At 36.0% G+C, this 26875-nt stretch overlaps 4 protein-coding genes across 10 annotated transcripts in view; 2 read left to right on the top strand and 2 right to left on the bottom strand.

Annotated features, from left to right (window-relative positions):
* cnnm2b (cyclin and CBS domain divalent metal cation transport mediator 2b) overlaps positions 1-13865 on the bottom strand; it is a 54646-nt gene extending 40781 nt beyond the window's left edge. For all 3 annotated transcript variants that reach the window (XM_009292266.5, XM_068221386.2, XM_001922770.9), the window contains exon 1: positions 12233-13865. In XM_009292266.5, the coding sequence (XP_009290541.2) occupies positions 12233-13718 (1486 nt within the window). In that variant the 5' untranslated portion in view covers positions 13719-13865. The remainder of the gene's footprint in view (positions 1-12232) is intronic.
* Positions 1-26875, top strand: part of LOC141385860 (uncharacterized) — a 741913-nt gene that overhangs the window by 489299 nt on the left and 225739 nt on the right. The window lies entirely within an intron of this gene.
* Positions 16176-26875, bottom strand: part of as3mt (arsenite methyltransferase) — a 24217-nt gene continuing 13517 nt past the window's right edge. For 3 of the 4 annotated variants that reach the window (XR_012402811.1, XR_012402797.1, XM_073949031.1), the window contains exon 11: positions 16176-16426. Coding sequence is in view for 2 of the 4 variants with exons in the window: in XM_073949031.1 (XP_073805132.1) it covers positions 16322-16426 (105 nt within the window). In the remaining 2 variants the exon portion in view is untranslated. 4 annotated transcript variants of the gene reach the window in all.
* LOC141385856 (uncharacterized) lies at positions 19070-26480 on the top strand. The gene is made up of 2 exons (XM_073952375.1): positions 19070-19155; positions 19253-26480. The coding sequence occupies exon 2, from the start codon at positions 21741-21743 to the stop codon at positions 25149-25151; it is 3411 nt and encodes a 1136-aa protein (XP_073808476.1). The 5' UTR covers positions 19070-19155; positions 19253-21740; the 3' UTR covers positions 25152-26480.

Below are 26875 nucleotides of genomic sequence, written 5' to 3'. Positions count from 1 at the left end.
ATGAATCGTGAATGTCAATCTCATATGAAGCAGGACATTGCGATGACATATGATGAGGAGTGCAGAAGTTATAAGGCTGTATGATTTCTTTGGGGTAAATTCTAAAGCCCTTCCCTTTCACACTCTGTTTCAAGGGCCAAGGGAAAGGGGAGGAAGGGGTACAAAAATTGGGAATTGGGGATTGGGCCTATTTGTGCCTGACACTGAAGAGAAGTATCTTGCATAAAGTCATGTCTTTTCGTTTACCTGCTAACAAAAGTATTAACTTTTATAATTGAACCAATAAAGGTATATGGTTTGTTTTCAGGATGTTTTTAAAACCTTTTCTGGACTTTAAATGAGTTAGGAACCTTGCTGTCTGTAGAGAATGAGGGAGCTCTCAGATTTAATCTAAAACCTCTTAATTTGTGTTCTGGAGATAAATGAAGGTCTCAGGGGTTTAAACAACGTGAGTGAAAAAAAAAATAATAACATTAAATAAATTTTCAGGTGAACTAACCCATTAAAAGATGCCGGCTCAAAATTCCCAACCACTCCAATCCACAATGATTAAATAAATAATAACTGACTTTTTATTTAATTCAAATTTCTATTTAAGTAAAACTTAATGTTCTGTATTTTCCCTATAAATCATATGGGCCATTAAAATCAATGTTCAAAGTAACTAGGGCTGGGCGATATGGCAAAAATGCAGTCTTAATCATCTTTTTCCATATTGAACGATGATGATTTATATTTTGATATAAGATGTTAATGCTTCCAGATTTAAAAGAGTACATCAACAATGACTGAAGCCACAAAAAAATAGAGGGTCCATTAAATAGCATATTAACATATATTATACTTTTGGCCGATAAATTTTCGGTGCCTGAAATTTGGTACATCTATACTATCAACACACTTTTAGGTTCCCATTGTAGCACATTGCTGCTATGTGATTGGCTCCTATTTCAATATAATGTAAAAAAAAAAGTCCAGAGCTTATCATTATTATTGACATAAATTTTATTACAATCCGATATAATATCGTTTATCAGCCCAAAATTTGGTAAATCTCTAATATCAACAAACTTTTAGGTTCCCATTGTTGCACATTTCCGCTATATGATTGGCTCCTAGATTAATATAGTGTAAAAAAGTCCAGCGCTTATCATTGGTTTTGACACAAATTTTATCCCGATTCGATATAATATCGTTTATCGGCCAAAGACTTAGTACATCTCTAATATCAACACACTTTTAGATTCCCATTGTTGCACATTTCTGCTATGTGATTGGTTCCTAGATCAATATAGTGTAAAAAAGTCCAGCATTTATTATTGTTATTGACATAAATTTTAACGCGTTTCAATATAATATTGTTTATCGGCCGAAAACTTAGTACATCTCAAGTATCAACACATTTTTAGATTCCCATTGTTGCACATTTTTGCTATGTGATTGGCTCCTAGATCAATATAATGTAAAAAAGTTCAGCGCTTATCATTGTTAATGACATAAATGTTATCGCGATTTGATATAATATCGATTATCAGCCCAGCCCTCATTCATATTCATTTAAATTGAGCATAATGCACTGCACTTAAAAGTTTATACTTTCAACAGGCTTCCATCGGGTTGATGCAACATATTTTGCAATGCTCTCAGCTGGTGAGTGGAATTCTATATCTGTGATATAGAGAGAGCAGAGAAATGTAAACATGCAATGAACAGAAGAAAGAAATGAGACAGAAACAGAAATGAAAGACATGTTAGGGGGTTGAGCAGGGGGAGCTCTTTGCCATGGTTTCGCTTTCTCACACCAGCTTAAATGGATAAAATGTCATCTAACATTGATACATTAATAACATCTACCTCTAAGTTCTAGGAAAAATAACATAATATAAATAGATATTGAAATGCCTGAATCAATTTTTAAATAGTCTTGAAAAGAATTGCGATAGTGAGGTAGAAACAAATTCTCCTAAATCTAGTTGGTTTAGGGAATGTTCTCTGCAGTATGGGTTTTGTCTCATATAGCTACATGGCAGAGTGAATGCAAACCTTTATCAGAAGCATATTTAGCAACATGCAGTTCCTTCCCTGTAACAATTGCTCAATCAGCTAGAAATGTTCATACCGGACAATGCGCCATGTCGCAAAGCAAAATAGATAAAGGGGTTTCTTGAAGCTAATATCATAGAAATAATGAAATGGCAACAAAGATTCCTGATCTTAACCTGAATGAAAATTGCTAGAAAATCATTGGCACCAAAGTTATAGCTCCAAAACCAACTACAGACAGCAAACTGTGGAAGAAGAACACAGAAAAGCAGTGTGGGAGACTATTGATGTCCTGTGGCTGCAGATGTGCTGAAGTCATTCAAAACAAGAGCACTGTACACTTCCTACTCATTTTTGACTGCTGTAACCTTTATAGGGATAGTTCAACCAAAGAAGAAAATTCTGTCATATTTACTCACCCTTCACTTGTTCAAAACCTATTGGAGCTTCTTTCTTTTGTTGAACACAAAATACGCTGTTTTGAAAAATACTGATTGCTGGGATCCATTGACTTTTTTTTTTTGCTACTCAGGGGTGCATTTCCCAAACAACGACGTAACACGCAGCTGAACTATCATAATGCGATGCATCGTTTGGGAAAAGAATGATGTAGTGACGAGTGTTTCCCAAAACCGTAGTTTCTCTGTCGCAGATCCATCGATTGAACCAAGTTAGCTATAGCGTAAAACGCCAATATTGATGCTCTAAACGGGGTGGAGTAACTACTTGTTTAGAAAGGAACCCCATAATTTCTTTGTGCAAATTATATTGTTTTACACGCACACACATAAAAAAAATCCACTATTATTTTTGGTAAAAACATGCACTCGTTTTCCATATTAATTGAAATATAAATGGCACATATAGAGCCTATGTTTCCTTTACAAATATTATTGAGAATATTACATATTCTATTCTAAAACATAAAATCATTTAGAAAAGCTAACACGTATTATAATATCACATATAAATCATAGAAAAAAAATAAATAAAAAAAATAATAATGAAACTATTAAGAAATGAAATTTAATATTTATTATTTATTAGGAAATAAAAAAATCCTACTTTAATAATAATATTAATATTATTGATGATGATGATGATGATGATGATGCTGATCATTATTATTATTTTTATTATTATTATTATCATTATTAAGTAGGATATTGTTTGTTTATGTTATTTATTTATTATTATTATTTTTTTTTTTTGAAAAGTCTACTTTTACAATTTGACACATGCAAACCGCAGAAATGTCCTAATCAACAGGCCCATGTCATATACAATACAGATACTTAATAAATAACCTACTATAAATTAAATGCATTAACATGCTATATTTTTGTCTTTACAAGCTTTGGAGATGTAACATAAATTCTGCTTTTAAATAAAAGGTCACCTATAGCTTTCGTCATGAGACATGACTCTGCTCAAAATGACATCAATGTTTTCAAAGTGCATTGCGAAGTGAGCTCAATTGTAAACATGAAGATCACTAAAACTGAACTGTAATAATACTTTGAAAGCAAATTACATCTAAGAGAAATTACCTTAATGTTTATATATATATATATATATATATATATATATATATATATATATATATATATATATATATATATATATATATATATATATATATATATATATATATATATATATATATATATATAATTCCAAATTTAAATGTTAGAATGTTTTAAACGAATAGGGCATAGGGGAACACAGCCAGGATCAAAGTTTTTAACACACATGTCCAAAATGTTTACAAATGTTTGTTGGAACGATGGATTTAGGAAAAGCCAAATCAACAAACTATGTTTGTAATGACAGTACTTTTGGCTCACAATGGTTTTCGGAAACACACCCTGGAAGCCGATAGATACCTGCAACCAGCATTCTTCAAAATATCTCTTTTGTGTTCAACAGAAGAAAAAAACTAACAAAGGTTTTAAAAAACCACACGAGAAAAGACAGAAAATATTACTTTAAAAACTGTATTGTAAATAAATCAGATGAGCACTTTCATATAAGTCAATAATATTGCAGAAATTAATTTAAAATTCAATAAATATAAATGTACACATTTACACAAGTAAATAAATAGACTCAATAATGGGCTAAAAATCTGCAAAAATCTGCGAATTTCTGCGTGCACAGCTTCCGTGTGGGCCTAACGATGAGATCATTTTGATTTTGAGTTGAACTAACCCTTTAATAAATAAATTTAACGTACGGTTTAATGTTTTTTTTTCTTCATGCTGCAATTATTGCTGTCCTCTAATTTTGATTACTGTGCTTTCCACAAAATAAAGTCTTTTGTTGTTGTTGACGAGACTTATATATGTATTAGAACTAAATGCTGTCCAGCCCGAATAACATGAAATAGTGTTAAGTCAGAAGTCTAAGTGAAACCACAGTGTTATCAAAGGGAGATTCCACACACTGAATCAGAGCCCATTTTCTGCCAAAATGACGCCACATAATCTCCAACACCATAAGCAAGTGGTACCAAGTATGCACTCTAACATATCAGTGGAAATCAATAAGTTGGATAGATTGCTCATGTCAAAATGGAAGATTAGGTGTACCACAAAAAACAAATCTGATTTCACTGGAGAAAAAAAGTGTTACCTAGATAAAGCATTGCAGAAAAAGAAGTAGGCATGTCATCTATTATGAGACATAACACAGCCATAACTAGGCCAAGTGAAGTGAATAAGAATTCCCACGTTAAAACAAGAGGGAAAGGAGGTTGCTGAATCTGAATTAAGCATAGATTGGCCTACATTAGCAGGCGGGTGGATTGGTTCAATACGTGCAAGAACTCATGTGGAGGCCTTCAATGGCCCTGCGTAACAATAATACAGCAAGTACAGTGCTGCAAACAAATTACGACATCTATAAATGCCAATATTGATAACATGACTATAATGTCAACTGATAACAGGCTCATACTTTTTTGATATCTTTTTGAGCATTTGTGATACATTTGAATGCACACGGATATGTGATAAGATTAGATCATAATCACACAGACATGATTGTGTAATATCAGAGATACAGACAAGCATGGAAATTTTCACTAAGAATAAACCGAATGCCAAAAGTTCATCTGCATGATTTAAGGCGATAACAGATCATCCTATCTTGCATAAAAATGAATAGGTTGATCACCTGAAGAAGGTGATAACGATGGTGGCACTGAACCAAGTCTTATTGGAGTGTTAGTGAGTTCAGGAGAGTAAGGCTCTCGTTGCATGACCTTTGTCTTTATGTACTTTGTTCTGTCTGCTTGTGATGGATTTTTCTACTTCCTTCAGCAACTCAATGAGTTTAAAGAGGCAAATACTACAAAAGAAGATAGCACTGTTTCTGCACCAGATTAAGCCCTAAAGGAATTTACAGGATGCTTCTTAAGATCAAATAAAGCATGATGAAATAATCAAAGAGCTGGCCACTAAAGATTTCTTCTGACTTCCATCTGCACTTTGATTTGGTTTATGTTGAGATTCTGTTGATCATATAAATAAGTTTGTAGAAGCTTAGTTGCAGTCCTGTTAGGACTTGTTTAATAGAATCATTGAACAGTGTACTCTTGATTTATTTTTTAAAAGCATAAAAAAAATTTTTTTGCCCCAAAAGTGTTGCAATTTAAGATTTGACCTCAAATGAAAACAAGTTTAGGTTGCAGGTTGCATTGTACATACATACATACATACGTACATACATACACACACACACACACACACATATATATATATATATATATATATATATATATATATATATATATATATATATATATATCTATATATATATATATATGTGTGTGTGTGTGTGTGTGTGTGTGCGTTTGTTAAGTATTACATAATATATGCATCCAGAAAGTGTTTGTAGCGCTTCACTTTTGCAATAATAAAAACTGTTGCAAATTTATTACAAATAAAAAAATCTGAAAAATCACATGTACATAAGTATTCACAGCCTTTGCTGTGAAGCTCTAAAATATGCTCATACATTCTGTTTCCACTGTTCATTCTTAAAATGTTTCAGCAGCTTAATTGGAGTTTACCTGTGGTAAATTCAGTTGATTGGACATGATTTGAAACGGCATACACCTGTTTATATAAGGTCCCAGGGTTGACAGTTCATGTCAAAGTACAAAACAAGCATGAAGACAAAGGAATTATCTGTAGACCACCAAGACAGGATTGTCTCGAGGCACAAGGCTGGGGAAGGTTACAGAAAAATTTCTGCTGCTCTGAAAGTACCAGTGAGCACAGTGGCCTCCAACATCCGTGATGGAAGATGTTTGGAACCACCAGGACTCTTCCTAGAGCTGGCCGGCCATGAATGCAAATGAATGCAAGATTTTCAGCGCACTTGACTTTCTCACACTGACCTCTGGCCAGTGACAACCCTTGTGCTTTAAGAGATTTTAAAAATTCTGCATAACTCCCTACAAATATCAAAGACATTACCTGTTTATCTTACTAAATATTCTGAAGTATCATACAATAGTACAGGGGTGTTCAAGTTCAGAAAACAAGGGGGCCACATGTAAGCAGTGGTGGAAAGACTACTGAAAAATCATACTCAAGTAAAAGTACCATTACTTGCCTAAAGATGTAGTGCGAGTAGATCAAAAGTATATGTTGAGTAAAAAAGTTTGAGTTTGAAGTCAAAGTTTGAGTAAAAAGTACCCCTTTCAAAAGTACTCAAGAGTAGTATCACACTGTACAAAGCTGATGTGTTTAATCTGCGGATGTGTGTAAACAAAACATTCTGTAGTGCATTTAGTTATTGCCCAGCAGGTACATAACATCATAAGATGATAAAATTAGGTTAGACAGTTATTTAGATGTCCAATAATGACGGCAAATGACTTTGATATATGGTCTATTTCAGGTTGTTAAAAAGTGAACAAAATCCAACGCTGAGCCAACATCTTAAACCAACATCATATTGATGTCAAATACTGACATTTATTCATCAGGTATGACAACCAATATCCAACTTCTGATAATTGTACAACCACACCATGTCAAGCTGTTACATCATTAGACATTGATATTTGGTTGATTTTAGGTTGGACATTGATGTTGGCCTGACGTTGAGTTCTGCAGTCAACATTTGAGTTCTGTTTAATTTCCAAACAAAATGCAATCTTCTTGGACACTTTTAATACTTCCAAACAGTTTTCTGCAATTATAAATTGCCCTTGTTTTAAGGTAGTTCAATATGATGCGATTTCCCTTCTATGTGCGATCTGATTGGACAGGAATCAAAAGACAACTCAGCTAATCCCCATAGATAAGAAAAAAAAAGTAGTGGAGTAAAAGTGCAGATGCAGCACTAAAAATGTACTCAAGGGAAAATAAAAGTACACATTTTTAAAACTACTTAGAAAATTACAATTTCTGAGAAAAACAACTCAATTACAGTAATTTGAGTATTTATAATTTGTTACTTTACACCACTGCATGTAAGCCACATAAATTGCAAATGGCAACAATTTACAATTTGCTTAATAGAATTAAGACAATTTCAACCGTTTTAGTAACTTTAAAATGCTTTTTATTACCAAGTCGAATGTCCTTGTTTTGTTTCTTTAAATAATTCTGAACATGATATTTAAAAATGTGGAACAAAAAGTTCCACTTTAAAAAAATATTAAACTGCATCATCCAAAATGCAATATAAGTTAAACTGTGAGCAGATATGGCCAATATTACATTTTATATTTAATAATTCATTAGGCCTATACTATTACACAAATTGATTAAAAAAAAATATTTAGTGTGTTTTACTTATGGTCTATACAACGTTGTTGGTGTTGTTTTTTAATTGATACAATTATTACACAATGTTGGTAACAAGTTTACTGTAGAGTTCAGCTAGCTTTCATTATTGTCATTTCATTATTTATTTACATATTTCATTGTTTCATTATTAAACTCTCTGATGTGATAAAAGCTTCATTTGTTGTTATTGTAGCACTTTTGCTTTGCAATTTTAATAAGTTTATTTTTCATGCTGCTAAGAGAATCATCTGCCATTTACACAATGCAGTCTAAAGGCTGTAGAATACCGAACAAGATACGATGTCCCAGCATGTCTTTAAAATGCTACACATTTTCTATGGGTAGGCTTCGCACACTGTCCACGATACCCAGCAACTAGTGCAGTGATTGGTTGCTTAGCAACGATAGACGCCACAAGCACATGAGCGAAAGCTGCAGTTCTCCACCGGTGTGCACAAGTATCAACTGCATTGAAATGACTCAAACATAAAACTTAATATTTGCACTCGCCTGTCGAGTCCCCCTGTAGCATATTAAAGTAATAGTTCAACAAACAATGAAAATTACTCATACTCAGGTGGTTTCAATCCTTTTTGAGTTTTTTCTGTTACAAAATACAATATTTTAAAGAAAGCTGAAAACCCGTTAACCCTCAACTACCATAATAAAAATAAATATGGAATTCAGTGGTTACAGGTTTCCAGCTTTCTTTAGAATATCTTCTTTTGTGTTGAACAGAAGAAAGAAAGCCAAACAGATTTGGAAAAACTAAATGGTGAATGATGACAAAATGGTCAATTTCGGGTGAACTATCACTTCAAAAAGGCATTCAACACAGACAGCGGCAGCAAATGTCTGCCAAACTGTGCATTGTTGCCCAGATGATGAACAATGGAATACTCATTAAACACAAAACTGCTGTTTGGCAGGGGTCCCTTTATGACACACTAATTATTTCAATCATAAAGCAACTAGTTTTAGCTCCAGGAATTTAAGGCTGACCTTCGAGGTCATGATTGCAGTCAGAAGCCCTTTTCATTTGGATTCCTGATAAGCAGGGCCAGACGGTATCTGCGGACGTTTTTTGCTATTTCTGCAGAGAATTTTGGTAAAAATCTGCTGATTTCTGCTAAATTATTTTGGGAGTATCATAACTAAAACATTAATATGTGAAATAAAAAATATATCGTTTTAACTTTTATTTAGTGTTTAAAATGCAAATCCAATTAGATTTACTTTATTTGGTAAACAAAGCAAGTCTCTCATATAATATATCTATTAAAAGACATAAAATATTACTGCATTGTGCATAAATCAGATGAACATTTTAACATTAGTCAATAATATTACTGTAATTAATTTAAAAACTGAATAAATATGGATTTACACACATTTACTCAAGTAAATAAACATAATTAATGATGAATTAAAAATCTGCAGAAATCTGCGGAATTCTGCGCATTCCATGTGGGCCTACTGATTAGTTACTAGTTGAATGGGGTATCATCTAGCTCATGTTCAAATGTTATCATAAAAGTTGGCTGCAGAAATAATAAAAAAGTCGTTTTTGCCACTCTAAAAGCAACATCAAAGAGAAACAAATTACAAATTTAAGGTGTGCTTGGCAGGAGTGATGTATTTTGTTCCTACTTTGGATGGCTGTGCAGCTCCACAAGAGGCATTAGATTAATTAACACTGACTTACAATACAAAGCACTTTGAACTGAGAGAGAGTGCTCGAACCACAGCCAGACTGACGTGAAACTTTGTGCCCACTCCCCTAATCAGTCATTAGAATGGCGAGTTTCCTCTGGAAAGCAGCCAAGTTCAAAAAAGTCTAAATCATAGGCAAGTTAGCTAAAAATGATTGTAATGACTGCGTATTCTTATTGCGACAAATCACAAATGATTTGCGATTTCCCATAACACACACAAAACTGAAATTGAAACACATTTAGAAGGAAATTTTAAAAATGTCATTAATTACTCGCCCTTTACGTATTTAAACAGTTCTCTTTACTTTATGAACACAAACTGATACTATGGAAGTCAATGGGTACAGGTTTACAACATTTTTCAAAATATCTTCTTTTGTCTTCAACAGAAACAAGTCAATAATACAAGTTTTGGGGAAAGCCAAGGGTGATTAAATGATAAGGGAATTTACATTATTGGGTGAACCATCCCTTAAATACTAATTGTATTGTATTGTATTTTTAATGTTAAATAAAACATTGCATTTGTAAAGGGTTTCGATGTGGTTATGTTTCGTTTACTCCACATTAGTCTTTATGCAAGTGTCTGATTGACACCAGTAAATAGATAGTTCCCCCAAAACTAAAAATTAATTTACTCCTTCACCTGTAAAAAACCTGTTTGAGTTCCTTATTACTGTTGAGCACAAAAGAAGATATTTTAAAAAATGCTAAAAACCTGTAACCCACACTTCTATTTGTTTTCCGTACTATGGAGGCACATATTTCAAAATATCTTCTTTTGTGTTAAACAGATTAAGAAGACTCGAACATGTTTGTAACTATATGAGGCAGAGTAAACAGCGAGTAAATCTTTATTTTAGAGTAAAACAAACTTCAAATACAGTATTGCCTGTTAATATAGCAATGACATTTTAGATGTGTTTTTACAATAATCATCAAGACTCTCATTTTACCAAAAACAACCCAAAATACAGACTTAACTGGCATGTTATTTCATGCATTATGAAGTATTCCACCTAATAACCCCCCTGAGTCATCCTTTAGCAACTGTGAGTACACCTGCAGTGTATTTCCATTGCATCACTACATTCTCACTTCTGCTGCAAGCATTAACCCTTAGCTATGTGAGGGCACATCCAGAAACCGTACTTAGTGTACTTCCCTGCACTTAGGCACATTGTAATACGTTTGTAAGGTCCCGAGGGCAGCAAAGTGAGGTCAAATAAAGCTAGCTACTCTAAATAGTTTTGAACAGTGTAGGAAGGAACACTCAATAATGATCATGGTTATGGAGAGGAAGTATAGTAAACTCTGAAATAGGTTGATCGGCAGATTAAAGCTTGAGCCTCTAGTATTAAATAAATTCAAATAAAATAAAATTACTATGAAACAACATATTACTTCCATCAGTTTACAAAATGTTTTTATATCTGATTTATGAGTTTGCACATTTTTGATTGATATTATTCTAAAGTATTAAGTTCAAACTGGTCCAAAACTGCAATGATAGCTTGAAACTTTGGCACCACAGATTGAATTTCCAGTTTCAAAGAATTTGAAATTACGTAACATAACTTAAAGGTTAAAAATTGACATCCTAGTATCATTGAAAAAAGTTGTTCCAAACTTTAAACAAGCATCTGTTCTTTTCTTCTATTAAAAACAGAAGAAGGTAATTTGAAGAATGTGGATAATCAAAGAGTTGCTGGTCCCCACTGACTTCTACATTATGAGGGAAAAATATCATGTGAAGTCAGTGAAGACCAGCAAATCTTAGGTTATGATATCTTATTTTAAGTTCAGTATAAAACAAAAACACGTCGTTTTAAAGCAAAACAAGTGTGAATTAATGATGCCATTTTAATGTCAGATTTGTTCAGCTCAATGAAATTCAATTATTTAACTGCCAGTTTTAATTGTTTAGATTGCTGAAAGTTGAAACACATAGACCTTAAGGAAACAGCTTTAGGGGCATGCAGCGCCATTTGCATTATATAGGATTATTTATGTTATTAGATCCCTTTAAACCCCCCACCCCCCCCCCCCCCACCCCCACCCCCAAATTGAATACTTTTCGTTGTTGAACTGAATCAATAACCTAATCTGCCTGACAAGTCAGCAATGAAATACTTTTAAATAAAAGCATTAAATGTGATCCTGGAACAAAAAAAAAAAACATTAATAATTTTATAGCCACATCAACGAAAGCTAAATAAATAAGCTATCTACTGATGTACGGGTTATGACAGGACAATATTTCTGAATATTGAGAAAATCACCATTAAAGTTGTCTTTAAGCACATTACTAATCAAAAAAGTTTTTTATGTACATTTACAGTATAAAACGTGCAATTATATACATAAAACATGATCTTTACTTATTATTATAATGACCTTTTACAAAAAAAAATCTGTCAGTTTTACCTATAGAATGTATTTTTGGCAATTTCCAAAAATATACTGTTGAAAAAGTGGTTTGAGGTCAAGAGCCACAAATAATAATTATAAACACTGCTTTATATGTCTTGTTGCAAAACATTTTTTTTAATAATACTAATAATACTAAGAATAATACTTGATAAATGTTATCTATAAGGAAATGGCACAATGCATGCGCAAATCAAAGCCTCATCATCAGCATCATCCGCGCGAGCGCGCTCTCACCTTTCTTGAACTCCTCCAGCATCGCGTCGAGTTTGGTGTCATTGAAGACGAAATGCAACGGATGGCTGTAGAACTTGGTTATCGTCTTCAGCGGGGTGCAGTCGTCGGGATCCACAAAGGCCAGGTCCTTGACGAACAGCAGGTCCACGATGTTGGACCTGTCGCCCTCGAACACCGGAATGCGCGTGTAGCCGCTCTCCATGATCTCACTCATGCTGTTGAAGTCAAGCGTCGCGTCCCCGGTGATCATGAAGCAGTCGCGTAGCGGGGTCATCACATCTTCCACTGTCTTAGTCCTTAGCTCCAGCGCGCCCTGGATGATGTTCAGCTCCTCTTTCACCAAGTCATTATACGGGTCCGTGACCCTCAACATCTCCAAGAGCTTCTCCCGGTTGTACACCGTGCCGATCTCCTGCCCGAGGAGATAATCGAGCAGCTTACTTACCGGATAGGACGCGGGGAAAGTGAGCAGCATGAAGAATTTGGTCAAGAAGATTGTATTCGCACCCACAGCGAGACCGTGTCGTGAGCATATGGCTTGGGGCACAATCTCCCCAAATATCACGATGCCGATGGTGGACATCACTACAGCTATCAATCCAGACCCGGCGATGTCATCCAGCAGAATAGTCAAGGTGGTGTTGACCAGAACATTGCCCAGAAGAAGCGAGCAGAGCAGGTAGTTCCCCTGGCTCCTCACGGGCTCGATTTTCCTCGCGTAGTTCTTCTCCTTCTCCGTCCCGCAGTTCTGGACGATCTGCAGCTCCATGGGGTCCAGCGCCATCAGCCCCAAGTTCAAGCCGCTGAACATGCCCGAGAGGCAGAGCAGCATAGAAATGAAGATGACCTGGAGCCAGAAGGGCAGCAGGAACTTTTTCTCCTCCACCACGATCACTTTGGTGTCCTCTCCATCGTGATAGATCCACGTGTTCTCGGTCCACGGGTCGTGCGCTCCGGCCACAGCAGGTGTGGAGGTGGCGATGCACAGGTAGTACGCTTTGCTCCGCTCAGTCTTTCGCAGAGGTTTGACCTCTATCTCCACGGTGCCAGACGTCTTGCGGTTTAAAACGATGTTGGGCAAGATCAGAATATCCGAAGTTCTGATGCCGCAGGGGTGCAAGCCCGACGTGTCCTCCTGACTCTGGTTGTCCCCCGAAGAGCTGTCGATGTTGCCGATCACTCGGCTCCTCTCGTGCTCCGTAAATGCGATTTTGGACCAAGTCTCGTTGTTGATGTTTTGCCCGTACACCCTCAATCTCACCCGAGACCTCTCGCTGACCCGCAAAAAGCCCCTGTCCATGAAGGAAATGTCGTCCGTGTCCTCCAGCCGCAGCCCGATGATGACCGTCTCCTCTCCCCCTCCTTCCTTGCCACTTGTGGGAGTAATTAAACAACTGCTTGCAGTTAAGAAAATCAGAGTAAAGGCTCGGACCCGGCTGAGTGACGCCATTTTTCGAGGGGGTACTGGAACCGACGGTTCTGCCATGTTGATAATGGACAGCCTCTTGAATGAAAGGGCTTTTAAAAATCAGAGCCAATCCGGCTTCATCTCTGCTGCGCGTCGCCTTGACTTGTGCATCAGGTCTCGCTGAGTTCCACTACGCGGCTGAAACTGATCGCACTTTCAGCGAGTGCAGCGCGAACTCGTGCCTCTACTGATGTCCCGGTGACAGGCGAACGGGGCAGCCAATACAGTGGCGCCGCTGGACTGGAGGCGGGAACTTTGCCGCTGTAGCAGCCAATCGGCTCCGTAAACAGTTGCACTTAATGCAAATGAGCGCATATAGAAGTTTCCTCGTGACTGCTTTTGGTGTTTTGACAAGGATCTTCAGTGACAGCATCTTTTAATTGTCTTAAGACCCTCTCGTAAAATTTTACAGTTAAATAACTTCACCTGTTTCCTCGTCGAGATGACAGCCAAGAGGGACAACCTGTTGAAGTTTTTAATATGGTAACACATTACAATTTAGTTTCCATTGTCTAAAAGTTTTACATTTGATATCGATACGCCGTAATTTTTTTACAGTGGTCTTATTAATACATAGCTTACTTTCAGTTTATGTGGACTCGAGTCCATTGAATAATGCTTACAATAAAACAGTATTAAACTAATACCCATTACATGCTTTTAAGGTATTTTTCTTTTATATTATTTAAAGTTAACAAAATAAATCTTATTGTAAAGTTAGAACAAGAATGTACACTGTGTAGATAGTAAATTATTGCATAATCTTTGTTGAGATGTAAATAGCCTAAAGTGTTTTCATTCATTCATTCATTCATTCATTCATTCATTCATTCATTCATTTATTGAAATAAACGGCATCATATGTTTTTTACATATTTTAAAGTCAATACAGGCTAATATGATTCTTCTTTTTGCAATACATATTTCCTTTGGAATTTAATTGATCATCTATAAAATCATTTTCACTGTTCCCTCATTTGTAAATGTCATGCACTTGAAAATCATTGATGGATGATGAAAATAAGGAACAGTGAAACAGCACAGATAGATTACAAATGAAACTGTCTCATGTAAATTGTTACATTTGCTAATTTATCATCTCCTTTAAAGTTCATTTGTTCTTTTTTTGTTCTTTCATCCCTTTACATCCATGAAGCTACATTTAATTTTTTTCTTTTTACTTACTTGTGGCTTTTTTTCTTAAATCTATAGATAAATAGCTCAGCAAGTACATGTAGTAAAGTAAGAGGGAAAGTGAGATTGCAACATGTCCCAGGTTGGGCCCCTGACCTCTGGGGACTCAGGGACCCATACTGTACTTCCACATCTAGAACATGTGCACAATCCACTGCTTCACAGCTCGGCAATAATTCATATCTTTGGACTGAACGTTTGGGTCTGGGACAAGGGTAAAACAATAAAATCTACACATAAAAGTCACAAAAACAGATGACAAAAGTACAGAGAGGGAAAAAAAAAAGAAAAACAATTATCAATAAAAGTGAAATAATACAATAGTAAAACAAAAGTGTTAAATTGTTGATGAAAATATCTCATGTAGACATTTAAATTCAAATATGATTTAAATCTAAAGATATTTGACAAATCTATCATTTATTGTGATTGCACAAAAACCCATAATAGGTAACTATGTACCTTATATAGATAAGCTAAGGATTAGTGTGATCTGAAGAAATGCAAGGGATGCAAAAGCTGATGTAAGGATGTAAAAATTATCACAGAGTCAGATCTCTGTAGAGAGTGTTTGCTGTTATCAAGGATCAGAGAGTAATCCAGACCAAAATAAAGATAATTGGTTATGAACTATTTCACAATCATAGTCTTCATATGGTGAAACTACATATCCAAAAAATGGAAGAATTCTGAACAACTTTTCTCAACTTCCCATGGCTTTTTTTTATTTGACCTTATTTTAGATTTCATTTTGTTATTATTTTATTGTATATTATTTTTAAATATATATATATATATATATATATATATATATATATATATATATATATATATATATATATATATATATATATATATATATATATATATACATACATACATACATACATACATACATACATATATAATTTTTTTTATTAATTTAATTTAATTTTCCTTTATTTTATTTAACTGAATTAAAGTCTTAAACTTAAACAGTCCTGTTGTGAAATTTGGAGCTGGATCTCAGTTTATAGAGACAATGCGCATGTCAGCATAAATATTGTTTTTTTAGAAGAACATTACGGAGACCATGAATATCCCGCTGATAATACCCAAGCAGTCAGATCAAACATTTTATTACAGTGCAAAAAAAAAAAAAAAAGCTGATTACAAATCTGGCAATACAAGTTCAATAAACCATATGAGTTTTAAGTTCATTACATCTGACAATACAATAAAAATTACAATAAAGATAAAACTTTCAAATGATGCTTAAAATTATGCAATAATACAGACCAGTTTGGTGTATTGGACATGTCTATACATTTATTAGTTTGACAACCTTACAAAGTACTGCTATATTACAATTTTTGTTGTGATTTTTATTACATAATACATAAGAAACACTTGCTTCATTTCTCAACTGCCTTCAAAATAGCTGGAAGTCAGTTACAGCATGATTCCTGACCTGCACAGCACCCTCCAGTGGAAGGAGACACACTTGCGCTTCCCAACTGTTGGACCAGTTCAAAGGGATTCACTGACACAGCCTAAAGAAAGAGGAGTGGGAAGAAGTACAGTATGTTCACCATTTACAGCAGCCTGGTTCCATAGTGCTGAAGCATTAAAACCTTTAAAATGGCCCATAATTTTATGTTAAAGTTCAGAGACCAAAAGGATGGAACATTCTGAATTAAAACCATAGGGATAGATCTCTTTAATCGTGGCATGTGAAGAGGATATATTTACTGTATATAAATATAGCTGAAGTCAGAATTATTAGCCCCCCTAAATTTATTAACCCCCTGTTTATTTTTTTCACCAATTTCTGTTTAACGGAGAAAATATTTTTTCAACACATTTCTAAACATATTAGTTTTAATAACTCATTTCTAATAACTGATTTATTTTATCTTTGCCATGATGACAGTAAATAATATTTGACTAGATATTTGTCAAGACACTTCTATACAGCTTAAAGTGACATCTAAAGGCTTAACTAGGTTTATTAGGTTAACTAGGCAGGTTAGGGTAATTAGGCAAGTTATTGTATAATGATGGTTTGTTCTGTAGACTATCGAAATATATATATATATATATAGCTTAAAGGTGCTAACAATTTTGACCCTAAAATGGTGTTTAAAAAAATTAAAAATGCTTTTATTCTAGCTGAAATAAAACAAATAAGACTTTCTCCAGAAAAAAAATATTTTCAGGCATACTTGTCTGATCCTAGTCTTATTTGTTTTATATCTATGTACTTAATGCAAGAAAACTTTCATGGATTTAGTTTTAATAAACCACAATAACACTAATAAAATGAACTGTATATTTGGTACATATGATGTGTTCTTCTGTTCTGATATACAGTAGATTTTATTAATATACTTTTTGTGTATAGATTAAAACCAGGTGAAGAAAGATATCAGCTGTGGTCATTAGTCTGCAGTCAGATAATGGACGCCTGGAAATAAATTCTAAATAGTTTTATAAACAAAATAGAATTGCCACTAGCCCAGATAAGGGTTTGAAAGGGCGGACATTCCTCTGTGGCCAAGGCTTTTGTGGTACAGCTGTGTGACGTTGAATGTCTGCAGCTGATGGGACACAGTGACTAATGAGACATATTTTGAGGATAAACAGTTAGAGTATTTTCCGGAAAGTCAAATATTGGAACAAAATGACATTTTTCAGTCCCACTTTATTTTAAGGAGTTAGTTTGTCCAAAAAAGTCTGTTAATTACTCACTCTAACACTGTTCCAATCCCCAGAGACCTCATTTTATCTTTGCAACACAAATTAAGATATTTTTGATTCAGAAAAGAGACCAAACCATTGTCAAAATATGCCATGTTCAACTGTAATCATATGAAGCTCCAAGAAAACATTTGTGCACCAAGCAAATTGTAAATACAATTCTGTTCACTTATACCTTCTGTCCAAGTCAGGTCAAGGTACACGCGTTCAATGTATTGCCAGTAAAGTCAGCAGCACAATATTTAATATATTATATATGGAACATATAATTTCATATACAATTTTTTAGATTTCATTATATATATATATATATATATATATATATACATATATATATATATATATATATATATATATATATATATATATATATATATATATATTAAGGGTGTCACGATTTCCGTTTTAAATCGAAATCGATCGAAATTTATGCTCGATTTTTGATTATCGAATCAAAAAATAGAATCGTCGATGCTGCCACGCCCAGATGTCACGTCAGCTTGGCTTGCCAAGCGGGAAAAAACACGCTTGTTGAAGTGGTTGTTAAACTGTGCAGACGCAGGGGACCCATCGACAGAGCTTAAACCTTCAGGGCTCGACAATAAGGACTGCCTGATAGCCCGGAGCCAGAGTGCGAGATGCTCGGGCCAGTGTACAGTGCTGCCTTGATGTCTGACAGATCGAGCCAGAGCTGCGTGCTGCGACTGTCTGTCAATTGTGTGCAAATACAATCTTACGGTGCTTTCACACATAGACGTTTGTTTCGGAATCTGTCTCGTTTCCCCCGTTAGCGTGGTTTGTTTGGCATAAATACAGCAGTTGCGCTCACATCCGCGCCAAATCAATCAGTCCGAGATTGCCTGAATGAGACGGTCTCTGCCCTACTGAGCGGATCGATTGTAGTGAGAAAACAAAACAATGCAACGAACTAACGACTCAGGCTATATCACAGTGTATAATGATCGTGTAATAGCCATATATACGGCTATATGAAGAGAGAATGATGAGCAGGGCGAGATGTCATTCTTACCGGTAAATGCGAAAGTGAAAGCATGCTGAAATATTACCGAGAGCTGTTTATCCAGCCTGATCTCGGTTTATCCGTCAGGAAAATTGACCGAAATTACTATCTGTTAATTTTTCCATATTTTAATCGTATAATATGTTGTATTAGGCCTGTTTTGTTCATTTCCGCACTGACAGCTCGAAAGAAAGATTTACATTGATCTGATGCAGTCTCGGTTCATCTGCTATGTCTCTCTATAATTTAAGCCTATAATGCAGAATTCTAGCCAACGTTTCTTTAATAGATTGATTAATTCAATAGATCTGTAACTGCCCATGATTTAATGTACTCGCTTTGCTTGCCCTAATTGGAGTCACCACAGGAGGGCGCTCTAGACTAATAGGATTTAAGTGAGACAAAGCAGAGTAAGAGCAATTCACGTTTGTTCACGAGCTAACAGGTACAGCTCGGAAGAATGCCTTGAGCTTTTAGTGTCCCTTCGGCAAGCAGAGCGAGGTATGTTTTGTTTATTGTTTGATTTATTTGGAAAATGTTAGATGTTTTGTAAATGTTTGTTGTTTATTTTTCTATGTTGTTTGTTTGTTTTCTCTAGTTTTACGGTGCTTTGGTGCCTTTGGTCTTTTGATGCTTCTGTGTATACAACAAAGAACTGAGACGATGATTTATGTGATGAACTTTATTGCATCCAAGTAAACCTTTTTAAATGCACCCGTCAAAAACTCTCTGCCTATTCTTTGAAAGCTGAAGGGCTGCTACAGTAAAACTCGCTGCTACACATGGCGTTTGCATCACGTTGGTGATTCATCACATGAGTGTCATGTTACAAGCCTTCATCTCGTCTGTGGCACTGCATGGCATCTACAACAGACTGAATCTACACTAGGATGGCGACTTTACACGGTTAACTGGGAAAACTCTTCATGAAAGACTGAAAGGTGACTGCAAACAAACATTGTGGACTCAGAGGTACAAGAAAAGGAAAAATATCTATCTATTTATTACTTTTGGGATAATTGCAATTTTTAAAGAAAAAAAAGGATTTATATTTGTATGCTTTGTTGAATTTGTATGCAGTAATTGAAGTTTGAGAATGAGGAGTGACTAATGATTTAAGTGCTCATGTTTCAAGGTGTTTGTGTAATGTTGGGCTTATATTCATGATGCATGTATTAGACAAATGTTTGCAATTTTAAAGTGCTTAAAGTCTTAAGAGTTTATACTGTTGTTGCACATGTGATTTTGACTTATTACCTTTGCTATAATATTTTAGGTGTTTAAATTTGTCTGATGTAAGCAGGTTGCTGATTTAAGTTGTAGACAGACAAAATGGACGACACAGCGGAGCAAATGGCGGCACAAGCAAGTCAAAGGTCAGTTCTTGATAAAGATCTGAATAGTACAACAGAAATGCAACAGGTTAGATCAAGATCAAGCTCTCGAAAAAGAAATCCCACAGAAAAGGGTTTAGAAATGCAAAAACAAGAGACAAAAAAGCACGAGAAAGCCTTTAATAAAGCTTATACTTCCTGGAAGCAGACAGCTAAAGAAATTAGATGTAAATTAAAAGCCTTATGCACATGTGAAGAGCTTGAGCAAATTTTGAAAGACATTAAAACTAGTCAGGATGTTGTCACTCAACATTATGCCCCATTACTGCGTAATCAAACTGCTACTCCAGAGATTGTAAGAAGAGTAGATGTTTGTTCCATATTGAGTACAGAAATTTGTGATTTGGTGAGCAAACGAATAGAAACTGTTGATGTCATTCAAAAAAGGGAAGTAGTTAAAGAGAGAGTTAGGCAGATATTGAACAAAGAGGAGTATGAGTCTATATTTGGTTGTACCAATACAGAGACCATTATCTCAGTATCGTCACAGACTGTAGAAAGTTTGTCAGCTGTCTCAGAAACTTCCTCTGAAGCTTCAAGTAAACGAGCTGATGCAGAGGCAGAACTTGCGGCTAAAGTAGAGCAGAAAAGGGCCATTCAAGAAATTTCCAATCAGCAAGCTCAACTAGTTAAACTGGAGAATGACTGGAAGCTGGAAGAAGCAAGAATGTTAGCGGATATTAAACAGAAAGAAATTGAAATGCGCTCCAAGTTAGAAGAAGAAAAAGCAAAATTGCAATTGTTACAAGCGGAAAAAGATGTCAACATAGCTGCAGCTTGAGTTAAAGCTTATAACAATGTAGAAAGTTGTCTTGAAGAGAGCAGTTTGGAAGACGACGAGACCGGAAATGTCATTTATCCTGAACGAAGAAAAGCTTCTAACAAACCTCAACGTAATCCTGTGATAAATCCATTACTTTCACAAACATTTCAAGAAGAAAGGAAAACTAAAGAGACTGAGAATTTAGCTCAAGCATTAGTGAACTCCTTAAGTATAAGTCGTTTACCTGTTCCAGAACCAACCACTTTTAATGGCGATCCTCTGAAGTTTATTGAATGGAAAATGTCCTTCACAGCACTCATTGATTGTAAATCCATCCCAGCAATTGAGAAAATGTTCTATTTAAAAACCTATCTTGCAGGAGAAGCTTGTAAGGCCGTAGAAGGGTTCTTTTATAAGAACTCGGATGATACATATCAGGGTGCTTGGAGAGTCTTGGAGGAGAGGTATGGAAACCCATTCATTATTCAGCGTGCTTTTCGAGAGAGACTCATGAAATGGCCCAAGGTGGGAGTAAACGATCCATTTTCCTTGAGAGAGTTCAGTGATTTCTTGCAAGGTTGTGTTGAAGCTATTCCACAAGTCAAAGGTTTGTCCATCTTGAATGATTGTGAGGAAAATTACAAGTTGCTTAAGAAGTTACCAGAATGGATTGTCCGTAAATGGAACAGAATTGTTGTTGAAGAGTTGGATATGACAGGAGACTATCCAAGTTTTAAGCAATTTGCTGAATTCTTGAAGAAGGAATCAAAGATAGGTTGCAACCCTTTCACTTCTCCACTGCTAGCCAGTTCAAAGGTTCCAGATGAAAAGTATCTGAAAAGAGCAAAAGCTTTCAATATTAAGGCTCAAGTAAAGATTCAAGACCAGAATTCAAGGTAACATCACCATGTTCTGTGTGTAAGAGTGAAATGCATAGTATCGTCAAATGTCCTATCTTTGCAGAGAAGCCCATGGATGATAAAAGATCTTTCATTCGTGAAAATCACATGTGTTTTGGATGCTTGAGAAGAGGGCATATTTTTAGGGACTGTAGGAGACGGCATATTTGTGGAACATGTGGACTGCGTCATCCAACTTGTCTGCACGAAGATAAACGCAAACATTCAGAGGTATCCCAAGCAGATATTACTTCAGAAGCATATACAAGTCAAGAGGGCCAAAGGGCAATGTCTTATGCAGTAACACAACATGTCTCTGCTACTTCTAGTATTGTTCCAGTGTTTATCTCCACAGTAGAAGAGCCAAAAAATGAGATCCTTACCTATGCCTTACTCGATACACAAAGTGACACGAGCTTTATTTTGAAGGATTTTATTGATGAGCTGCAAGTGAGCAGTCAAGCGGTGAAGCTGAAACTCAGTACTATGACAACTACAGACACGATTACTTCAAGTAACAAGGTTAGTGGTCTGCGAATCCGAGGACTTCAAGGTGGGAAATGTATCCAAATACCTCAAGTGTATACGTGTGATTTCATTCCTGTGGATAAAGCTCACATTCCAACGAAGAAAACTGCATTATGCTGGTCTCATCTTAAGCACATAGCCAATGAAATGTCACCACTTCAGAGTTGTGATATAGGACTATTGATTGGATATGACTGCCCTTCAGCGTTGGCTCCCCTAGAGGTCATAATCGGTAAGGAAAATGAGCCTTTTGCACAGAAAACCGCGCTGGGCTGGAGCATTATCGGTCTTTGTAATCCCCACTTAGACAGACAAGGAAGTCAAAGTTTTGTACATCGAGTGTCTGTGAAAGAAATGAGAGTTCCAACAGCTAATGATGTCTTGAAAGTTTTGGAGTGTGACTTTAATGAGAAAAGTTATGAAGACAAATATGTGTCACAGGAAGATGTCCGCTTTATTCGTTATCTCAGTGATAACATCAAGCATAAAGAAGATGGACATTTTCAGTTACCTCTTCCTTTCAAGAGCAGTAATCCACCTTCACTCCCTAACAACAAGAGGCTGGCTTTATTACGTCTGCAACATTTAAGTAAGAAGTTAAGGTCAAATCAACAGTACCATAAGAATTACAAGATTTTTATGGAAGAAATGCTCAACAAGGGAGATGCAGAGATTGCTCCCGTAATACCTGATAAAGAAACAGCTTGGTATATACCACATCATGGAGTTTACCACCCTCACAAGCCAGACAAGTTAAGAGTAGTATTTGATTGCTCATCAAAATTCTGTGGCATATCTCTTAACGATACTCTTCTTACTGGTCCAGATTTGATTAATTCTCTGGTGGGAGTACTTTGTAGATTCAGGAAAGAAGCCGTTGCTGTGACATGTGACATCGAAAAAATGTTTCATCAATTTCATGTCCCCCCTGAAGAGAGAGATTATTTAAGATTCCTATGGTGGAAGAATGGGGATTTGAAAGAAGAGCCCATTGAATATAGAATGACTGTGCATCTTTTTGGTGCAGCTTCATCTCCTGGGTGTGCGAACTTTGGCCTGAAGTATCTCGCAGAGAAGTATAAATCTGAGTATTCTGAAGCTTCTTCATTTGTGAATAATAACTTTTATGTGGATGATGGCTTAATTTCAGTTCCATCTATACAGGAAGCTAAAGATTTGATTGCAGAAGCTAAAACCCTGTGCAAGCTTGGAGGGTTACGTCTCCATAAGTTTAACTCAAATGAGAAAGAAGTCTTGCACTGTGTGGATTTGTCAGAGTGGGCGGTTTCTTCTAAGCCACTAAATTTGACTCCTGATTCGTCTGGGCATGTTCTTGGCATACAATGGTCTACAAAGGATGACACATTCAGTTTCAACACTCAACTTAAAGATCAGCCTGCAACACGTCGAGGTATCTTGTCAATTGTATCTTCCTTATATGATCCCATTGGATTTGTTGCTCCTTTCCTTTTGAAGGGAAAGTGCATTTTGCAGGAGCTCTGTCAGAGAAATATGGAATGGGACGATTCTCTCCCTGATGACTTAATTCCACGGTGGGAGGAGTGGAAAAATAGTCTCCAGGACTTGAAAGATTTTACTGTTCCAAGATGTTACTATCCTTCGTCCTTTAGTAAGATTGTGTTGACAGAGTTGCATCATTTCTCAGATGCAAGCAACCTTGGTTATGGTGCATGTTCCTACTTAAGAGTCAAGAGTGACAAAAATGAAGTGCATTGTTGCCTAGTAATGGCCAAGGCTCGAGTGGCACCTATAAAAATCAAGAGTATTCCAAGACTGGAATTGGCTGCTGCGGTGGTTTCTGCTAGACTGAGTGTTTTGCTAAAAGCTGAACTGCAAATGATGATCGATCAAGAGTTCTTTTGGTCTGATTCACAAGTTGTTCTTGCATATCTCAACAATGAAGCAAGAAGGTTTCACGTGTTTGTCGCTAATCGTGTTCAATTAATCAAGGAAATTACAAATACAAGCCAGTGGTATCATGTCAACACATCTGAAAATCCTGCTGACCATGCCTCTAGAGGTTTACTCACTTCAGAGTTGAGATCTACTAACTGGATGACTGGACCTACATTTTTATGGGAGCAAGAAGTGTGTCCAGCTCCAAACACTTCAACTAAATTACTAGTAGGAGATCCTGAAGTCAAACTTGTACAGGTACGGCTGACTAAAAGTAGTGATACTGCTAACTTCCTTGATCGATTTGGCCACTTCTCTTCCCTGAGAACTCTAATCAATGTTGTTGCTCGAATAAAAAGGCTAGCATTAAGGAAGAAATGTCTTAAGGATATTGTCACCGTTGAAGAACGCAAGTGTGCATTACAGGCTGTGATTAAGCTTATTCAAGAACGAGCCTTCTCCCAAGAAATCCAAACAATCCAAGGAGGTAAGGCTCTTCAGAAGTCCAGTTCACTTTTCCACCTGGATCCCATCTTGAAAAATGGTCTTCGTGTTGGAGGAAGGTTGAAAGGATCATCTCTTAGCGAAGAGGTTAAACATCCATTAATTTTGCCCAAAGAGAGCCACATTACCAACCTTATTCTAAAACACTATCACAGCAAAATTTGCCATCAAGGAAGGTCCCAAACGCTTATGGAACTCAGGACACATGGATTTTGGATTATTGGTGGCAGTAAGTCGGTTGCTAAGTTAATCTACAATTGCGTTCAATGTCGGAAACTCAGGCGACCAGTGGAGGAACAGCAAATGGCAGAACTTCCAAAAGAACGTACTGAAGCCTCTTCCCCGTTCTGCTACACGGGTATGGATTGTTTTGGTCCATTTATTATAAAAAAGGGACGAAAGGAGTACAAAAGGTACGGCCTTCTTTTCACTTGCCTTTCCACATTGAAATGCTGGAAGACCTATCAACAGACATGTTCATTAATGCTTTGAGATGTTTCATAAGTCTGCGAGGAGCTGTTCGTCAACTTTATTGTGACTGTGGTACAAACTTTGTAGGAGCTAGAAATGAATTCAAACAGGCTCTTAAGAAATGCGATGTCAAAACACTGGAGAGATATCTTGCGGAAAATCAGTGTGAGTTTATCTTTAATGCTGCCTCAGCTAGTCACTCAGGAGGTGTCTGGGAACGCCAAATTAGGACTGTGCGTAATGTGCTGAATTCTACTCTTTCTTTGTGCCCTGGTAGACTGGATGACTCTTCTCTAAGAACATTGTTTTATGAAGCGATGGCTATTGTTAATAGTCGACCATTAACTGTGGATGGAATAAACGACCCAAAATCACTAGAACCTTTAACTCCTAATCATCTTGTTTTAATGAAATCCGAGACTGCTCTTCCCCCCCCAGGGAAGTTTCTAAAGGAAGACGTGTATGCTACAAAAAGGTGGCGCAGGGTTCAGTACTTGATTGAACAGTTTTGGAGTCGTTGGAAAAGGGAATATCTCCTGAATATATCCACAAGACAGAAGTGGCACGTACCTCGACGTAATCTTAAAGTAAATGACATTGTAATCATTAAAGATGACATGCTTCCTAGAAACAAATGGCAGTTAGGTAGGGTTGTTGAGGTTTTTCCAGGTAACGATGGCCTTGTTAGACGCGTTAAAGTTCAAACAGGAGAACAAAAACAGAAAACGGGGTTGGGGCACCATTTTTCACATTCAGTTATTGAGCGACCAATCCAAAAATTGGTTGTTATAGTTGAGAGTGATTAGTTGCAACTTTTTTGCATCAGACAAATAATGTTAATTTTGTATGTGGATTTATTTTGTGAGTTAAATTTGAAGTTAAAATCATGTATGATATTTGTTTTGTTTGTTTGATTCATACCATGATTTGGTGGGAGTGTAACTGCCCATGATTTAATGTACTCGCTTTGCTTGCCCTAATTGGAGTCACCACAGGAGGGCGCTCTAGACTAATAGGATTTAAGTGAGACAAAGCAGAGTAAGAGCAACTCACGTTTGTTCACGAGCTAACAGGTACAGCTCGGAAGAATGCCTTGAGCTTTTAGTGTCCCTTCGGCAAGCAGAGCGAGGTATGTTTTGTTTATTGTTTGATTTATTTGGAAAATGTTAGATGTTTTGTAAATGTTTGTTGTTTATTTTTCTATGTTGTTTGTTTGTTTTCTCTAGTTTTACGGTGCTTTGGTGCTTTGGTGCCTTTGGTCTTTTGATGCTTCTGTGTATACAACAAAGAACTGAGACGATGATTTATGTGATGAACTTTATTGCATCCAAGTAAACCTTTTTAAATGCACCCGTCAAAAACTCTCTGCCTATTCTTTGAAAGCTGAAGGGCTGCTACAAGATCGATTTTTACAAAACCTGACAATTGAAATGAGGCTTTGTATATATGAGAAAGTCTGACCTCTGCTTTATATTCAGTGACGATGTCTGTGGGTTGTTAAAATTAAAGTGCACATTTTTGCTTATAAAATATTCTATACACAACTGGTCAAAAGTTTGGGGTAAGTATGATTGTTAAATATGTTAAACTAAGCTTCTTCTGCTCACCAAGGCTGCAATTATTTCATCATAAATACAAATTATGAAATGTTGCACTATAAAATAACTGTTCAAAAGTAGTTTATCATTTAAATTATTCATTTATTCCAGTGATTTTAAAGATGAAATTTCAGCTTCATTACTCCA

This window comes from Danio rerio, chromosome 1 (genome assembly GCF_049306965.1).
Source record: "Danio rerio strain Tuebingen ecotype United States chromosome 1, GRCz12tu, whole genome shotgun sequence".
Classification (NCBI taxonomy): domain Eukaryota; kingdom Metazoa; phylum Chordata; class Actinopteri; order Cypriniformes; family Danionidae; genus Danio; species Danio rerio.
The sequence above is the reverse complement of the archived record's forward strand: the minus strand, read 5'-3'. Positions and strand labels throughout refer to the sequence as shown.

Excerpts from the sequence above, each read along its gene's own strand:
- LOC141385856 (XM_073952375.1), top strand. The coding sequence starts at position 21,741 with ATGCATAGTATCGTCAAATGTCCTATCTTTGCAGAGAAGCCCATGGAT.